Here is a 15,258-nt window from a genome sequence, read left to right as displayed (position 1 = left end):
ATTTATCTACTTGCACGTCTATGTGCTTTCGAATTGCTAGGTTGGCAGGAGCAGGGACCAAGCAATGGGAGCCGCTGACCTTCTGATCGGTAAGCCCTAGGCTCTGTGGTTTAACCCACAGCGCCACCCATGTCCCTCTACGCCCCATTCTAGTACAAGCTACTAAAAACCTGCTCACTGTATCTCAAAATATCCTGACTTTTATCAAAGTTCTGTAAAGCGGCATGTGTACAAGCATCATCCTGATTTTGGGGTTGGTGAGTGATGGAAGTGGTTTCACATCACTTCCGTCTGAATGGTGCAAGCTGTCAGTTTGGAAACTCAGTTCAGAGGAGATATGGCAGAGAGAGAGGATGGCACTGAGTCAAAGTACAGCCCATGATAGCATTCATTAGCTGAAAACAACATTTGATTACAATAACAAAGTTCACTATACCTCAGGGAGACATGCAGTTCCTCTTCTAATTTCCTATACTTTTATAAGATGAGAATTCTAGAATACTGGGCATTAAATAAATAAAAAACAATGAACAACTATCTCTGTTTGCATGCTCACAATGTAGGCATTTACAGGCTGGAGGAACATAAAAGGGGTGTGACTACAGTCAAAAAACTTTTCTCAGCTCAGGCTCAGCTCTCCAAAAGTGTGAAAAGGGCAACCCAACAAAAGCAACAAGTGACTAAAGGTGTAGACCATCAGCTACAAATTATTTCTTAAAAATGTCAGATCAAACAGGAACTATACTATTGTAAATGCAGAAAGATCCCTGGCTAAGAAAGAATGACAAACTTTTTCCAAGAGAAAATACCCCACCATCACCCCATTCCAATGCCAAGCACAGCAGCAGCAGCATAACTACAAATTTAAAAACGAAATGATGGGAGCCATTTTGTATAGGAAAAATGATGCTTAATTTGTGAAATAATTTCCCTACACAGCAAATAGGAAATAAACATTATTAGAACACACTTTTGAAGCAGAAAATGTTTGCAGCGTGTTTGTCAGATCACTTGAAATCAATGTACCTAACAGGGTCAGAACATTGATTTGTGTCACTCTTCCAATTCTCTACTTCAGCTCCATGTACTTTCTCCCTTTAAAACAGGGGTCAGCAAACTTTTTCAGCAGGGGGCCGGTCCACTATCCCTCAGACCCTGTGGAGGGCCATACTATATTTTGAAAAAAAAATAATGAACGAATTCCTATGCCCCACAAAAAACCCAGAGATGCATTTTAAATAAAAGCACACATTCTACTCATATAGAAACACACTTATTCCTGGATTGTCCGTGGGCCAAATTTAGAAGGTGACTGGGCCGGATCCGGTCCCTGGGCCTTAGTTTGCCTACCCATGCTTTACAAGGTAACCACCCTCAGCACCTCATGACAAAGGCAGCAGTGAGAATTTGGGTGGGTGAGCTCAGAAGATTTGTGGGTATCAGGAGAAGATCTCCAAAATGGCCTTGTGGCTATAGGATCCATGTTAGCAACTCCATGTAATAATAATAATGATAATGATAACAATTTTATTATTCATACCCCACCCATTATTTATTCCCCACCATTCTGGGCAGCTCCCAACAGAATATTAAAAACACGATAAAACATCAAACATTAAAAACTTCCCTTTACCACCAGTAATTACTTTCCTACAGAAGCCTTTTATAGGGACATAAATATACAAAGTAGTGGACGACTGGAAAAACCAACATCTGAGTCAATTCTAGCTCTATTGCCTCGCAAGCAAAATGAGACTTATGTAAGACACACAAACACCTGCATGAAGAATGGTTTGATCCACACAGAAATATACCATGTACAGCATTGTGACAATGTGCTGATTAAGACAACAATGACTCAGAAACTATTAAATGCAAGGACTTTGAAACTTGTCCCTATATAATATTTGTGCTCTTTTTTATTTAGAGCTAGAATCCCCAAAGGAAGACACAACGGGGAGGCACCACCATGACCTGTCAGATGGGCTCTCCATCTCCTCTTTCTCTCTGGCAACAAGGGAGGCTTTTCTGGTAGGTGAAAAAGCAAGAGAGAGAGAGAGAGAGAGAGAGAGAAAGAGAGAGAGAAAGAGAAAGAAGGGAACCAGTGCATTTCTGACGAAAAGCTGCAATGAGGCGAGCAATTATGGGGAAGGGGAAATATTGTGACAATTTGGTGGATTCAGAAGCTGAGAAAAGAAGAGTACTTTATTGTCTTGGGGAGGGAAACTGGGGCACTGAGATGGAAACGGAAACTCTGGAGGAGGTAAATGGAGGCAAGGAGAAGTTGTGGTCCTGAGAGACAACTGAGGCAGGGAGAAGATGGGACATGTCACCATCCTGGAGAGGGAAATAATTGGGGAGGGGGGAATTGAGGCAGGAAGATGGGGTTGGCAAGCAGAGCAAGCAGGACCATATTAAATATATTAAACATGGTACATATAATTCATGGATGGTTAACATTTGTTGGACTCAAGGGACACATTAATCCTTTGCCAAGCTTCAATGCCATATGCCAGTAGTGGGTGTGACCAAAAATGGCATGGCTATCCTACACTCTCTCTCTCTGTCACACATGGTAAGTACACAGTACTCCCCCGTAACTGATCCACATAGATCAGCTGAGTTGGGGGGGTTATTACCCACTCCCCATGATTAACAACTGACTGATCCAATGAGTAGCACGGAGGTGGACTGAGTATAGGGGTTTAAATCCAACCCAGAGATGGAAAGAAGATAAAGTCCCTACCAGAGAAGAATGGCAGAAGAAGTTAATGGACTCTGCTGAAATGGCTAAAAAGACCGGAAGAGTCAGAAATCAGGAAGGCCAAAATTTTAATAAGGAATGGGGAAAATTTATTGTAAATCACTGTAAACAGTTAAAATCGTTAGCAGGATTGGAAGATCACTTGTAGTTTAAGGTTGAATTCTGGACATAATGGAAGAGGCAAAGGATTTGGAGTATAATAAAAGATATGGGAGGAAATGATTAATAATAGGACCCACAAAGGGGAGGATGGAAGTCCAGGAGATTCCTAGGAATCTTGTTTTTATGATATATGTTTGATATATCTCTGTAAAATTTAAATTTGAAAAACCAAATAAAAAAATGTGTAAAAACAACAACAACCTAGAGTCATGTCTTTTAATTTTTTTTGCCACTGACAAAACTGATGAGGACTTGGCAGAGCATAACAATTTGCTGAGAAGGTTGCATCAGGCCCTGGGCTGTGGGTTAGCAACACCTGTTTTCGTTGGATATGTTTAAGTTCCTATATACAGCCCAGTCAAATTTAGCCAAAGACTATAAAGATAAATCACTTCACCCACATATTATTATTCTGATTAATTACCCACCCTTCACCCTAAGGTCCCTGGGTGGATCACAAGGATTTAAAACACAATGTTAAAAGCAGTTTAAAACAAATTACAATTCCAAGATTGTATCACATTCGAGGACTGGGGAACAAAAGAGGTTTTTTTGTTTTTTAACTAAACCTTGGGAATACAAATGCTGTAAATGGCCTGTATTAGAGACATTCCTACTACTATGATTCTAGTGACAGACTCCACTGACCACAGTTTGAACCTGTGTAGGTAAAAACCTGGGTCATGGTGGAAACAAGGAGGTAGAACTGTGCGTCATCACCATGTTGAAACTTAACTCCAAACCTCTGCACAATCTCACCCCATAGCCTCACATATACAGTAAGTCACTACCCTCTGTGGTACGTGACACTATCCACAGAAGCCAATAAAAAACCCACACTACCTGGTAATCTGTTCACCGAGTCAGATTGATACCTATTCTTTTCCTCACATTGAACAAGTTTGCCAAGACTGAATTTTGGATTACAAGTGACAGGAACAACTAGAGAATTTCCAGGGGTTTATCTGTCCAAAGCATTAACACAGTTAAAATGACAAAAAATAAAAATGTCCGGCTTATTTGCTACGCCTCACAAAACTTTATGTGTTTATAAGATTAGTATTCCTCTTTTCACACACACATATACAATCTGAGCCCAGGGTGCCTTCCAAAGGTCTAAATGAGCAAAATATCTCAAGAATAAGGCATTATGCTGCTTCACAGGCACCATCAACATATGCTAACCTGCTTTATATGCTTTCCTATGTTTAAATAATTGTCTCTGATCACAGCTTCCAAAAGAACCCATTTCTAGTCTTACCTATTTGCTTCACAATAATGCTTTAAGATCTAAAATGTCAAGTTCTCTAAAAAAAGAAAAGAATAAAAAGTTGCACTGTATGCCATTTGCTTCTTGACAAGACTGTTTCCAAATGAATCTTCTATTAAGAATCATGATTTTTTTTGGAATGGGATTAATTCTGACAGCACCCATCATTTCCATGAAGGATATATTCTGTCTCTCTTTTCAGTTTTAGGGGATCAATGGTTCAAAGGTATTTTTAAATTTATTCAGAGCAATATTTTTGTCCTATGATTGTACTGGACTCTACTTTTGATCATCCATTATGCTTCTTCAATTTTATTTAGCTTTATTCTTTTGGTTTTGATTTCACTGATCTAATAGGATAGGTACTCAGATGTATTACCTTTTCTAGTCTCAGATTTTCTGTAAATATATATGGGCGTTTATGTGAGGGGGACAGAAATTGGGCTCTTGAGAATTATACTGATTCAGAAGAAAATGCGATAGAATCAACAATATATTTTATATCATGGGTGGGAAACTTGACATGAGCCAACAGAGTGACACGGCAGCTAAAAAAGCCAATGCAATTCTGGGCTGCATCAATAGGAGTATAGCATCTAGATCAAGGGAAGTAATAGTGCCACTGTATTCTGCTCTGGTCAGACCTCACCTGGAGTACTGTGTCCAGTTCTGGGCACCACAGTTCAAGAAGGACACTGACAAATTGGAACGTGTCCAGAGGGGGGGAACCAAAATGGTCAAAGGCCTGGAAATAATGCCTTATGAGGAACGGCTAAGGGAGCTGGGCATGTTTAGCCTGGAGAAGAGGAGGTTAAGGGGTGATATGATAGCCATGTTCAAATATATAAAAGGATGTCACATAGAGGAGGGAGAAAGGTTGTTTTCTGCTGCTCCAGAGAAGCGGACACGGAGCAATGGATCCAAACTACAAGAAAGAAGATTCCACCTAAACATTAGGAAGAACTTCCTGACAGTAAGAGCTGTTCAACAGTGGAATTTCCTGCCAAGGAGTGTGGTGGAGTCTCCTTCTTTGGAGGTCTTTAAGCAGAGGCTTGACAACCATATGTCAGGAGTGCTCTGTTGGTGTTTCCTGCTTGGCAGGGGGTTGGACTCGATGGCCCTTGTGGTCTCTTCCGACTCTATGATTCTATGATTCTATTCTATGATTCTATGAACATTTGCCTTTCCAAAAGTTATTGTACTACAACTCCCATCATCCACTGAAAAATACTGACTGGGGTTGCTGGGAGTTGTGTCTGGAGGGTGACAAGTTCCCCACCTTTGTTTTACACCCTTACAACAGGCTAACCTGTGGCCTTCCAGATGTTGCTTCCAGCCAGCATGACCAGTGGTCAGGGATAATGGGGAGCTGAAGGCCAACAACATCTGGAGGGACACAGCTCCTCCACCCCTGCCTTAAAATTTTTTGTTACGGCCTGATATAGACTTAAGCTCTGACCTGAAGGAAGTATTCCACAGGCATTTCTCACAGGAACACTGTGCCCTTTCTAGTAGTAATACATTACATATCTGTCAATAACAGACTACACTGGAGTTATTTGTGTCCCTGACATTTCAAGTCTCTTCTGTTGGCAGCTTCATTGGAGGGCAAGCATGGACAGTGACTTTTTAGAAGTTACAGAATGAAATGTTGTTATTATCATAAGCTCAAAAACATGGCTGTTTGCACTATTATTGCCATGCAAGAAACTTTATACACATTTCCACAGGTGTGAATTTATTTATAGGAGAGCTACGGCAAAAAATCAGTGGGTATTCCTACGCTAAGAATCAAAGAAGCCAAACAACAAAATTCCAGAAAAGAAAACTACAGTACCTTTCGCTCGGTCCAAGGTCCTCACTTTCCGACATTCCTAACTTTTTGTCTCTTTTAAGTGTAAATCCAATGCTCAAGGAAAGTTTGTCAGTCTTCCTTTGAGCTTGAAGAAATCCAGTCTATGAGTCTCCTTTTGTGGCTCCTGTTAAGTCCCTCTGGTACAGGGTATATTTACACACATCCTAAGTGCCTGCTTGTCTTGAATGAAGTTCACAGTGTACTATTTTGATTGGCTAATTCCACGAATAAACAGGTCACACCTTATTCCAAATACTGTGACAGGCTCCTAGGCGGCAAGCACTGTCCAGAAGCCAACACTTTTATGGTCATGTGAGCAGTAACCACTACCCAGTTATTAACCTTTATTTGCCCGACTAGTTTGGAGCCTTGCCTTCTCCTCTTTTGCTTGCTATGCCAGCCTCGTGAAAAAAATAATGACAACTTACATTTATCATCTTACACTTTCATCTCACCTTTACCAACCCAAGCTCAGTTTTTGGCTAATATTTTTCTGGCCACCTCTACCAGTCATACTGCTAGCATACAGCCTCCCTGCTCCCATACTAGCCTCTTATGATCCAGTGACATCATAAGGAGGTGACATCATGGGAGGGTCTACATTTTTTCCAAGTAAATGTGGCTTCCTTCTCGGAACAGCAGCAGCAGCACAGGAACATTTTACTTGGCATGTTCTCAAATGAGAAAAGCCATTTCCTAACATGGTCCCTTCTTTCCATGTGACAGGCAGAGTAGCTCAAGATTTGTGTTTAGCAGCAGATGGTCAGCACGCAAGAGATAGCCAACAAAAGCAAAACACAAGAAAGCAGTATAACATTTGAGTATCATCCTCGTAAACAATTGGATGCTTGACAGGCTTGAAAAATTCACCAACTGTTGTCAAGGATGTATAACTTGCTGTTGAAATGGAATACTCAGGATGAAACAGTGAAATCTGTCATGATTAAATGGGCACAGGATGTTGGACATAACATTATGATGGCTGACTGGGAACAGTTATGGACCACAGGTATGAAGTTTACGGCATGTAATGCCTTAAGAGAGAATATTATGAAAATTATATACAGGTGGTACATGACACCAGTCAAGCTTGCAAAAATCTACCATTTGCCCGATAATAAATGTTGGAAATGTAAAGAAACTGAAGGTACATTCTTTCACCTTTGGTGGATGTGCCCAAGGATTAAGGCTTTCTGGGAGATGATATATAATGAAATGAAAAAGGTATTTAAATATAACTTCCTGAAGAAACCAGAGGCCTTTCTCCTGGGCATGGTCGGCCAATTGGTGCTAAAGAAGGATAGAACTTTCTTTATGTATGCCACAACAGCAGCAAGAATACTTATTGCAAAGTATTGGAAGACACAAGATCTACCCACCCTGGAAGAATGGCAGGTGAAGGTGATGGACTATATGGAACTGGCGGAAATGACTGGCAGAATCCGAGACCAGGGAGAAGAGTCGGTGGAAGAAGATTGGAAAAAGTTTAAAGTCTACTTACAGAAATACTGTAAAATTAATGAATGTTAGAATGATGTTGGATAAGAAGTTAAGCGGTTTTTAGCTATAATGCTATAAGGAATATGAAAAAATGGATTATTAATAGGTAAAAATTTAAGGCTATAATATTTTAAGATTAAAGATTAGGATAAACAAAGAGGGAAAGGATTTGCTGAATTAACAAATTGAATTGGAATACAAAAAAGGGAGGTGTGAGGAGGTCCGGGAAACAAGCAAATGAAAGATAAGTAATGGAAAGATGGAATTGTTTTTAACTATTTTTATTTTGTATTTTTATTTTGTATTTTTTCATTTTGTAATACTTTGAAAATCTTAATAAATATTTTTTTTTTAAAAAAAGAAAAATTCACCAACTGCTCCAAATTATGTCAGCAGGGACAAGATAAGAGCAGCCTTCTCACATCACAGCCCCATATTAATGAACTTTTGGCAGCCGTTAGTATTGACTCCTAGCAGCACTTCCATGACCAATAGATAGTGACAATTACTACTATGAGATGCATGGGATAGCAGCAGGCACAGTCACTGTGGGGCAGGGAATGCCATGTTCCCTGCCACCTCAAGTGGGTTCTCACTCTGAATTTTCAGCTGCATCAACATTTCTATATCATTTTCCAAGTGAAAGCCATTTTCACTTCATTGGATAAAACAGGAATGAGGTTGTGCAGAGACATGCAAGTTATCAGATTAAAGCATTAAACACAACAAATCGTCGGAAAAAGTGGTTTGCTATTTGCACACATCTACCTACCCTTGACAACTCGCTCCCACCTCAAAAAGGAACCCTTTGAAGTAAACTGAAAAGTGTGTTTTTGAAACCTCTATGAATATGGAGTGTTCTAGCTTCTGTGCACTAAAGGAAGCAGCAACATGGTAGGCAGTCAGGCCACGCCCCCCTATTTCACTCCCAGAGCTACAATTCTCAGAGTTCCCTGTGTAGAGGTACTGATTGTTAAACCACTTTGACAATTTGACTCTGCAAGTGGAATAGGGGCCTCCTAACAACTCCTAGGACCAGGAATAGGCAAACTGTGGCCCTCCAGATATTTGAGACTACAATTCCCATCATCCCTAGCTAACAGGACCAGTGGTCAGCAATGATGGGAATTGTAGTCCCAAACATCTGGAGGGCCACAGTTTGCCTATGCCTGCTCAGGACCCTTAACAAACCACAGCTCTCAGAATTTTTGGGGGAAGCTATGGACTGCAAGAAGATCAAACGTATCCATTCTGAAGGAAATCAGCCCTGAGTGCTCACTGGAAGGACAGATTGTGAAGCTGACGCTCCAATACTTTGGCCACCTCATGAGAAGAGAAGACTCCCTGGAAAAGACCCTGATGTTGGGAAAGATGGAGGGCACAAGGAGAAGGGGACGACAGAGGATGAGATGGTTGGCCAGTGTTATCGAAAGTACTAACATGAGTTCGACCAAACTGCGAGAGGCAGTGGAAGACGGGAGTGCCTGGCATGTTCTGATCCAGGGGGTCACGAATAGTCGGACATGACTGAACGACTAAACAACAACATGGTTGTTTAAAGTGGTATCATAGTGCTTTAAATGTGTCATGTGAATATGGCATCAGCTGGTATCTGCATGTGAGAAAGTGCAGTTCTGGTTACTGCTAGCAGCACACCACAAACAGCAGGCAATTTTACTACCACATACAAGTCAGAATTACGTACACCTTAATATACACCTATAGATGCCTGCTTTGGATTGTAAACCATTTTTTGTCTAAGTGTGCACTGTCAGGCTGACCACAGTAAATAAAATCCTACAGATGCAACGACAAGCTACCCAATACAATGCTTTGTCAGAGTCACTTATGGAAAAAGTTGCCTTTTGTAGGTTGAGTATGAATTTAGCTATTTGATCTTTGGCTACTTTTTGAAGCTCATGAAACAAGAGTTGTCTCTCCTGAAGGCATTCCACACCTTCTTTGGGCCAATGGAACCTCAAAGTCAGACGCAAGGGCACAGCTTCATTTCTATAGGAAAACTGGTGGTGGTAAACAGACCTTCTTATGTGGCCATTGGTTGCAATTTCTTTCTCCCATTTTTATGGTTATATAGTTTATATAGTTTCCCAATCTTTGTGATTCAGATTAAACAAGGAACTAAGTATAGTCGCTGGACATTATTAGATGGGATGAGACATATAATTTGCATTGTCAGGAAGCCCATTACAACATACTACATGAGCAGTCAATCAGGATTGCAATTTCAGAACTGGGCTTAGTGTACTTTGCCGTGCAGGTAGGTCAGAGACACTGGAAATTTCAATAGCAAGTTCCCATGCTCAATTCCTGCTCAGCAGGGCAAGGGTGTTCGACAGCTGACTTAACATAGTCTACAAACTGGCATACTGGGAGAGAGGAAGCAGATAACTCACGCCTGCTTTTTAGGAGTGAGGCATCAAACTTGGTGCTAGGCAATCATTCCACATAAAGTGTCCTCTCCCTGCTCATCACCTGGGGCACTGGTGAAAAATGGAGCATTCAAGCAGGTTCAACAGAATCCTTGAGGTACATGCATATAAAACTAATTTGTGCTTTAAGAGGTGATCACCAGCATTTTGAGCAGCCTCTAGAAATGGACCAGCAGGCAGTGCAAATGTTTAAGAACTGCTGAGATATGTCTCCTCTGACTGGTCCCAGTTAGTAGCCTAGCTTTTGCACATGGTGCCAACTGAATCATTTGCCTTCTGAAAGTGCAGATCTCTGATCTCCTATGCCTCTTTTGTGGTGGTGGATCTACTCAGTTGGCCTATTATATTTCCAAATGCTGGCTAATTTTCATCCTCTGATCTTGATAGCTAGGCACAGCTGCTCTCAGGCATTCTCTTCCACCATCACTGTGTACCACTGGCTTAAAGATGATTAGAGGAGCAGACAACTTGCCTAGAGGTAGTACAACGAAGCAGACAAAACTATACTGTGACAATGGTAGCGGCAAATAAATCCATCGCACAGGCAAACTGCCATGACCAAGTGAATCTAGGCTGCCTTAACATAATGTCCATCTACTTCGCAGGCAAAATTTGTTGTAATTGGTTCAACTGAACCAATTCAAATGTAGAGTTTGCAACATGCACCGCATGGTCCTGATTATTTGGAATGGTTTCAGCTGTTCTCATTTTCAAATGCTCTAAAAACAGAGATATTTTACATGGCATTTCTTCTACATTTTTTTGGAAATGTATTTGCTGTTCTTGTGTTTTTAACTGTTTTTAATTATCTTCAGTATACATCAATGCTGTTCAGAAGATGATTAGTAAATTAATGATGATGATAATACTACTCCTGTATTATTATAATACATTTATTCTGTCAGGTCTCTAATGCACACACAAAGCTCCTCATTAAACATAGGTTTCCTTAATCACAACAATGTTGGAAACAGGTTTTGCACATTTAATTCAAATGCATGCAGCTCAACTTCCAATTGTACAAAGACCGAGTCAGCCCATATTCACAGGGAATTCATCATGTTCAAGGAGCCTTGAAATCAGCCTCAACCAGGAGACATTATCTTAGTGGTAACATACCAAGGTTAATTATTAATTTTTAAGAAAATGAAGTTCTGTATGAAAGCAGAGTTGTTTGCGTATGTATTAAGACCTCAGAGAAAACACATGAAACTGCAAAGACTTGTCATAATCCAGCCAAGAATAAGCACATTAAATTCTAGTGGAGAGATTTAGGGTAGAACTTAATTCTCTCATTAAACTCAATAGGACTTAAGTTGTCCAACTCCTACCATTTTAAGTTCTTTAAATTATGCTTACTTGAAACTTATACCATTCAATTTTATTAGAATATAAACAGGTAAATACCTAATTTGCCGCACTATCGCATTCTCTGAATTTGTTACAGAAAGAAGTGTCACAGAGCAATGAAGGCACATAAGGTATTACAACTAGAAAAACTTTCCTGTGATGTTCTGGGACTTGGAACTTCATTCTTCATTTTTCCTGCAAGCACTGCAAGGTGACCACCTTTGGTCACTGCTACACTTCAAGCTTAATTATTTATCAAGGCTGAAGAAGCTTATCTGGAAGCATTATTGTTTCTTTGTTTGCTTAACACCATGCCCTTTCAAAAAGGGCAGCACTACTGTAATGGAAACACAAAGCTAAACAGCTAAATATATGTGCCTTTAAAAGTTAGACATAAAATTATGCTAAAAACACCAAAATATCAGTTGTATGCAGGAGTAATACAAGCAACTATAACATGATTCTCAGATCCTATAGAAAGCCAGCTGGAACAGAAATGCTCTAGCAACACATGATAGTTGCCATGGTGTCCAGAAAAGCATCCTTGAAAATCAAACCCTATTCACGTCCAGAAAGGAAAGAAAGGAACCACCCAAGTCGGTCACACAGTTGGCCTGAATCACTAATCCAGATATTATTAGACCTGTCCTCTGAAACACTTAGAAAATGTGGTCTTCTAAAGTTTGTTGTTTCTTAGTGTCAACTGGAGCGTGCTACTGGCTACAGAAGGGGCTTTCCATGTAAACTGATAAAAATTTTCCTTAAGGGAAATATGTCTATGAAAGGGAATTTAGTTTCTAAACAGTTTGGGCATATTTTGCAAGGGACAAACTACATGTCCTGTCAATTACAATTACAGTGGTACCTCAGGTTAAGAACTTAATTTGTTCTGGAGGTCTGTTCTTAACCTGAAACTGTTCTTAACCTGAAGCACTACTTTAGCTAATGGGGCCTCCCCCTGCTGCCGTGCCACTGCCGTGCAATTTCTGTTCTCATCCTGAAGCAAAGTTCTTAACCCGAGGTACTATTTCTGGGTTAGCAGAGTCTGTAACCTGAAGCGTCTATAACCCGAGGTACCACTGTATAATGAGGGACTTCTGTTTTTGCTCATAATAATCAGAAGGAGAATAAGGAGAATTATATGAAATAGACTTTAAAGTGTTTTTAAAAAAATATTCACATCAATCTACTGATTTGGAGGAGGTTTGTAAATGCCTAGTAAACATGTCACAACAGTCTGTAGGTAACTCTGCTTCTAACAGGTACAGTGTGGATTGCAACAGGCATGTGGAAGAGATTTGTGCAGCAGCACTCCATAGGACAGAACAGCAGTAGAAAGAAATGCCTCTTTACCATTCGCACCATATAGGCTGCACAATGTGACTCTATGGCTGCAGCATGTCACTATTACCACAAATGTTTATCTACACTGTTTTCAAGCCAATCATCTACTTGCCAATTTCCCTCTGTAGGAATGCTAAAAGGATTCCTAGGCCAAAAGCTGACCAAGATGCCAGCTAAACCATTGCTAATATCAGTGGATCAATCCTCCACTGCATTCTGGAACCAACTACAAATCAGCTACTTCTCATCATAGAGGAAAAGACTTTAAACTATTCTATACATGTTGAGAATATGACATAGTTATTACAGCAATATTTAAACTATTCTATACATGTTGAGAATATGACATAGTTATTACAGCAATATTTCAAAACAGACATTTGGGTATTACACATTTCATAACAAAGCTTTATAGCAGAAAGGTTGTGTAGCATTCTGTACATGGGGACATATCATGTGGCACCTGCAGAGGCCTTTTACGTAGGACCATCTTCATTCCTACTGATTTTATTGGGTGTTAAGATTTTCAGAGGGTGATTCTAGAGGTAAAAGGAGGTAAAGGACCCCTGGACGGTTAAGACCAGTCAAACTTGACTACAGTGGTACCTCGCAAGACGAAATTAATTCGTTCCGCGAGTTTTTTCTTCTTGCGAGTTTTTTGTCTTGCGAAGCACGGTTTCCCATAGGAATGCATTGAAAATCAATTAATGCGTTCCTATGGAAACCGTTTAACGGGCTGGCGGTGCGGAGAAGGGCTTTTCTCCCCACCGCAAGCCTTCAGGACAGGTCCGGGAACAGAGGGGGAGGCGCGCTGCGCTTCTCCTCTGTTCCTGGAGCTTGCGGTGAGAAGGGCTTTCCTCCCCACCGCCAACATTCAGAACAGCATTCTGAATGTTGGCAGTGGGAAGGAAAACCCTCCTCCCACCGCAAGTCTTCAGGACAGGTCCGGGAACAGAGGGGAAGGCGTGCAGCGCTTCTCCTCTGTTCCCGGGGCTTGCGGTGGGAGGAGGGTTTTTCCTCCCCACCGCCAACATTAAGAACAGCATTCTGAATGTTGGCGGTGGGAAGGAAAACCCTCCTCCCACCGCAAGTCTTCAGGACAGGTCCGGGAACAGAGGGGAAGGCGCGTTGCGCTTCTCCTCTGTCCCCGGACCTGTTCTGAAGGCTGGCGGTCCACCGCCAGCCTTCAGAACAGCCATCCGAAGGCTGGCGCGGGGAGAAGGGCTCTCCGCCCCACCGCCAGCCTTCGGAGGAGCCTTCCAAAGCCTGGCGGGGGGAGGAGGTCTCTCCGCCCCACCGCCAGCCTTCGGAGCAGCCTTCCAAAGGCTGGCGGCGGGAGGAGGTCTCTCCGCCCCACCGCCAGCCTTCGGAGGAGGTCCGAGGACAGTGGGGAAGACGCGCTGCGCTTCCCCGCTGTCCCTGGAGATTTCCCTATGGGCTTTCGTCTTGCGAAGGAAGCCCATAGGGAAATTTGTCTGGCGAAGCACCTCGAAAAACGGAAAACTCTTTCTTCTTGCGAGTTTTCCGTCTTGCGAGGCATTCGTCTTGCGAGGTACCACTGTATGGGATTGTGGTGCTCATTTTACTTTCAGGCCAAGGGAGTTGGCGTTTGTCCACGGACAGCTTTCCGTGTCATGTGGCCAGCAGGACTAACTGCTTCTGGAGCAACAGAACACCGTGATGGAAAACAGAGCGCACGAAAACGTTGTTTACCTTCCGGCCTTGTACTGCTGTTTCTCCACACCTCCCCAAGCTAGGTTTAAAACAGTATTTTTGTGGCCAATCGAGTAGGCTGCAGTGTGTACTTGTCGTGTTTTTGTGTGTGGTGCTCACAACAGTTTCTCCAGTCTGCAGCTGTGCCCACAGGCCCCCAAAGACTGGCAAACACAAGAGTGCTTGCTACATATTCAGGTATAAAAAGATCCCAAGCTAAAATCAGTCTTGCAGACACTGGGATTAGGGAGAAGGGCTTGCAGGGAATGCTGCCGAGAGCTTAAGCAAGGACAGACACTGTTGTTTTCTATAGCGGATTATAGTAGGGAACATGCTACAAACAGAAACAGCGCACCACTTCAAAGTCGTAAGTGATTTATGGCACATAAACACATTGGATGTCTACCATTTTCTAGGGAAATGGCTTCACAGAAACTGTGTTGCAATGTGCTGTGCTTCTATGCAGAGCTGCATAAAACACAATGCTGCATATGAGCAGAGGGGATGCTGAAACTCTTGAAAGGAAATAAACATGTTATTCTGCTGATGTGTTCACATGCTATGATAAGCTCGTTCCAGGACATTCCTGCTGAAGTTAGTGACTAATCAGAAGTGCTGAAGGAGAAGCACACCCTCCATGTCGTCATAACCCGGATGTTTGCACATGAACCTCAGCTGCTGCTGTTCCAGGTTCTTGTGCCTTCTGTAAATAATTCCCATAGAGTGTTTTGTAATCCAATGCTTGTGTTTCGAAAACCAGGATACAAGAAAAGGTCACAAGGCTACATTTTTATTCTCCAGCAATAGCCATTCTGGGCTCTACCCTTTTGTACTTCACAAGCCTCACTCT

The 15,258-nt window shown here is 41.7% G+C and overlaps 1 protein-coding gene across 2 annotated transcripts in view; it reads right to left on the bottom strand.

The window, feature by feature from the left end:
• RETREG1 (reticulophagy regulator 1) overlaps positions 1-15,258 on the bottom strand; it is a 43,647-nt gene that overhangs the window by 13,917 nt on the left and 14,472 nt on the right. Inside the window, exon 1 of one of the 2 annotated variants that reach the window (XM_053397128.1) lies at positions 6,034-6,441. The exons of the other annotated variant lie outside the window; for it this stretch is intronic. Coding sequence (XP_053253103.1) covers positions 6,034-6,068 — 35 coding nt within the window. The 5' untranslated portion in view covers positions 6,069-6,441. Of the gene's footprint in view, positions 1-6,033; positions 6,442-15,258 lie in introns of those variants that run through there. 2 annotated transcript variants of the gene reach the window in all.

Source organism: Podarcis raffonei, chromosome 7 (genome assembly GCF_027172205.1).
Source record: "Podarcis raffonei isolate rPodRaf1 chromosome 7, rPodRaf1.pri, whole genome shotgun sequence".
NCBI lineage: Eukaryota > Metazoa > Chordata > Lepidosauria > Squamata > Lacertidae > Podarcis > Podarcis raffonei.
This window is presented reverse-complemented; position numbering and strand designations above follow the sequence as displayed.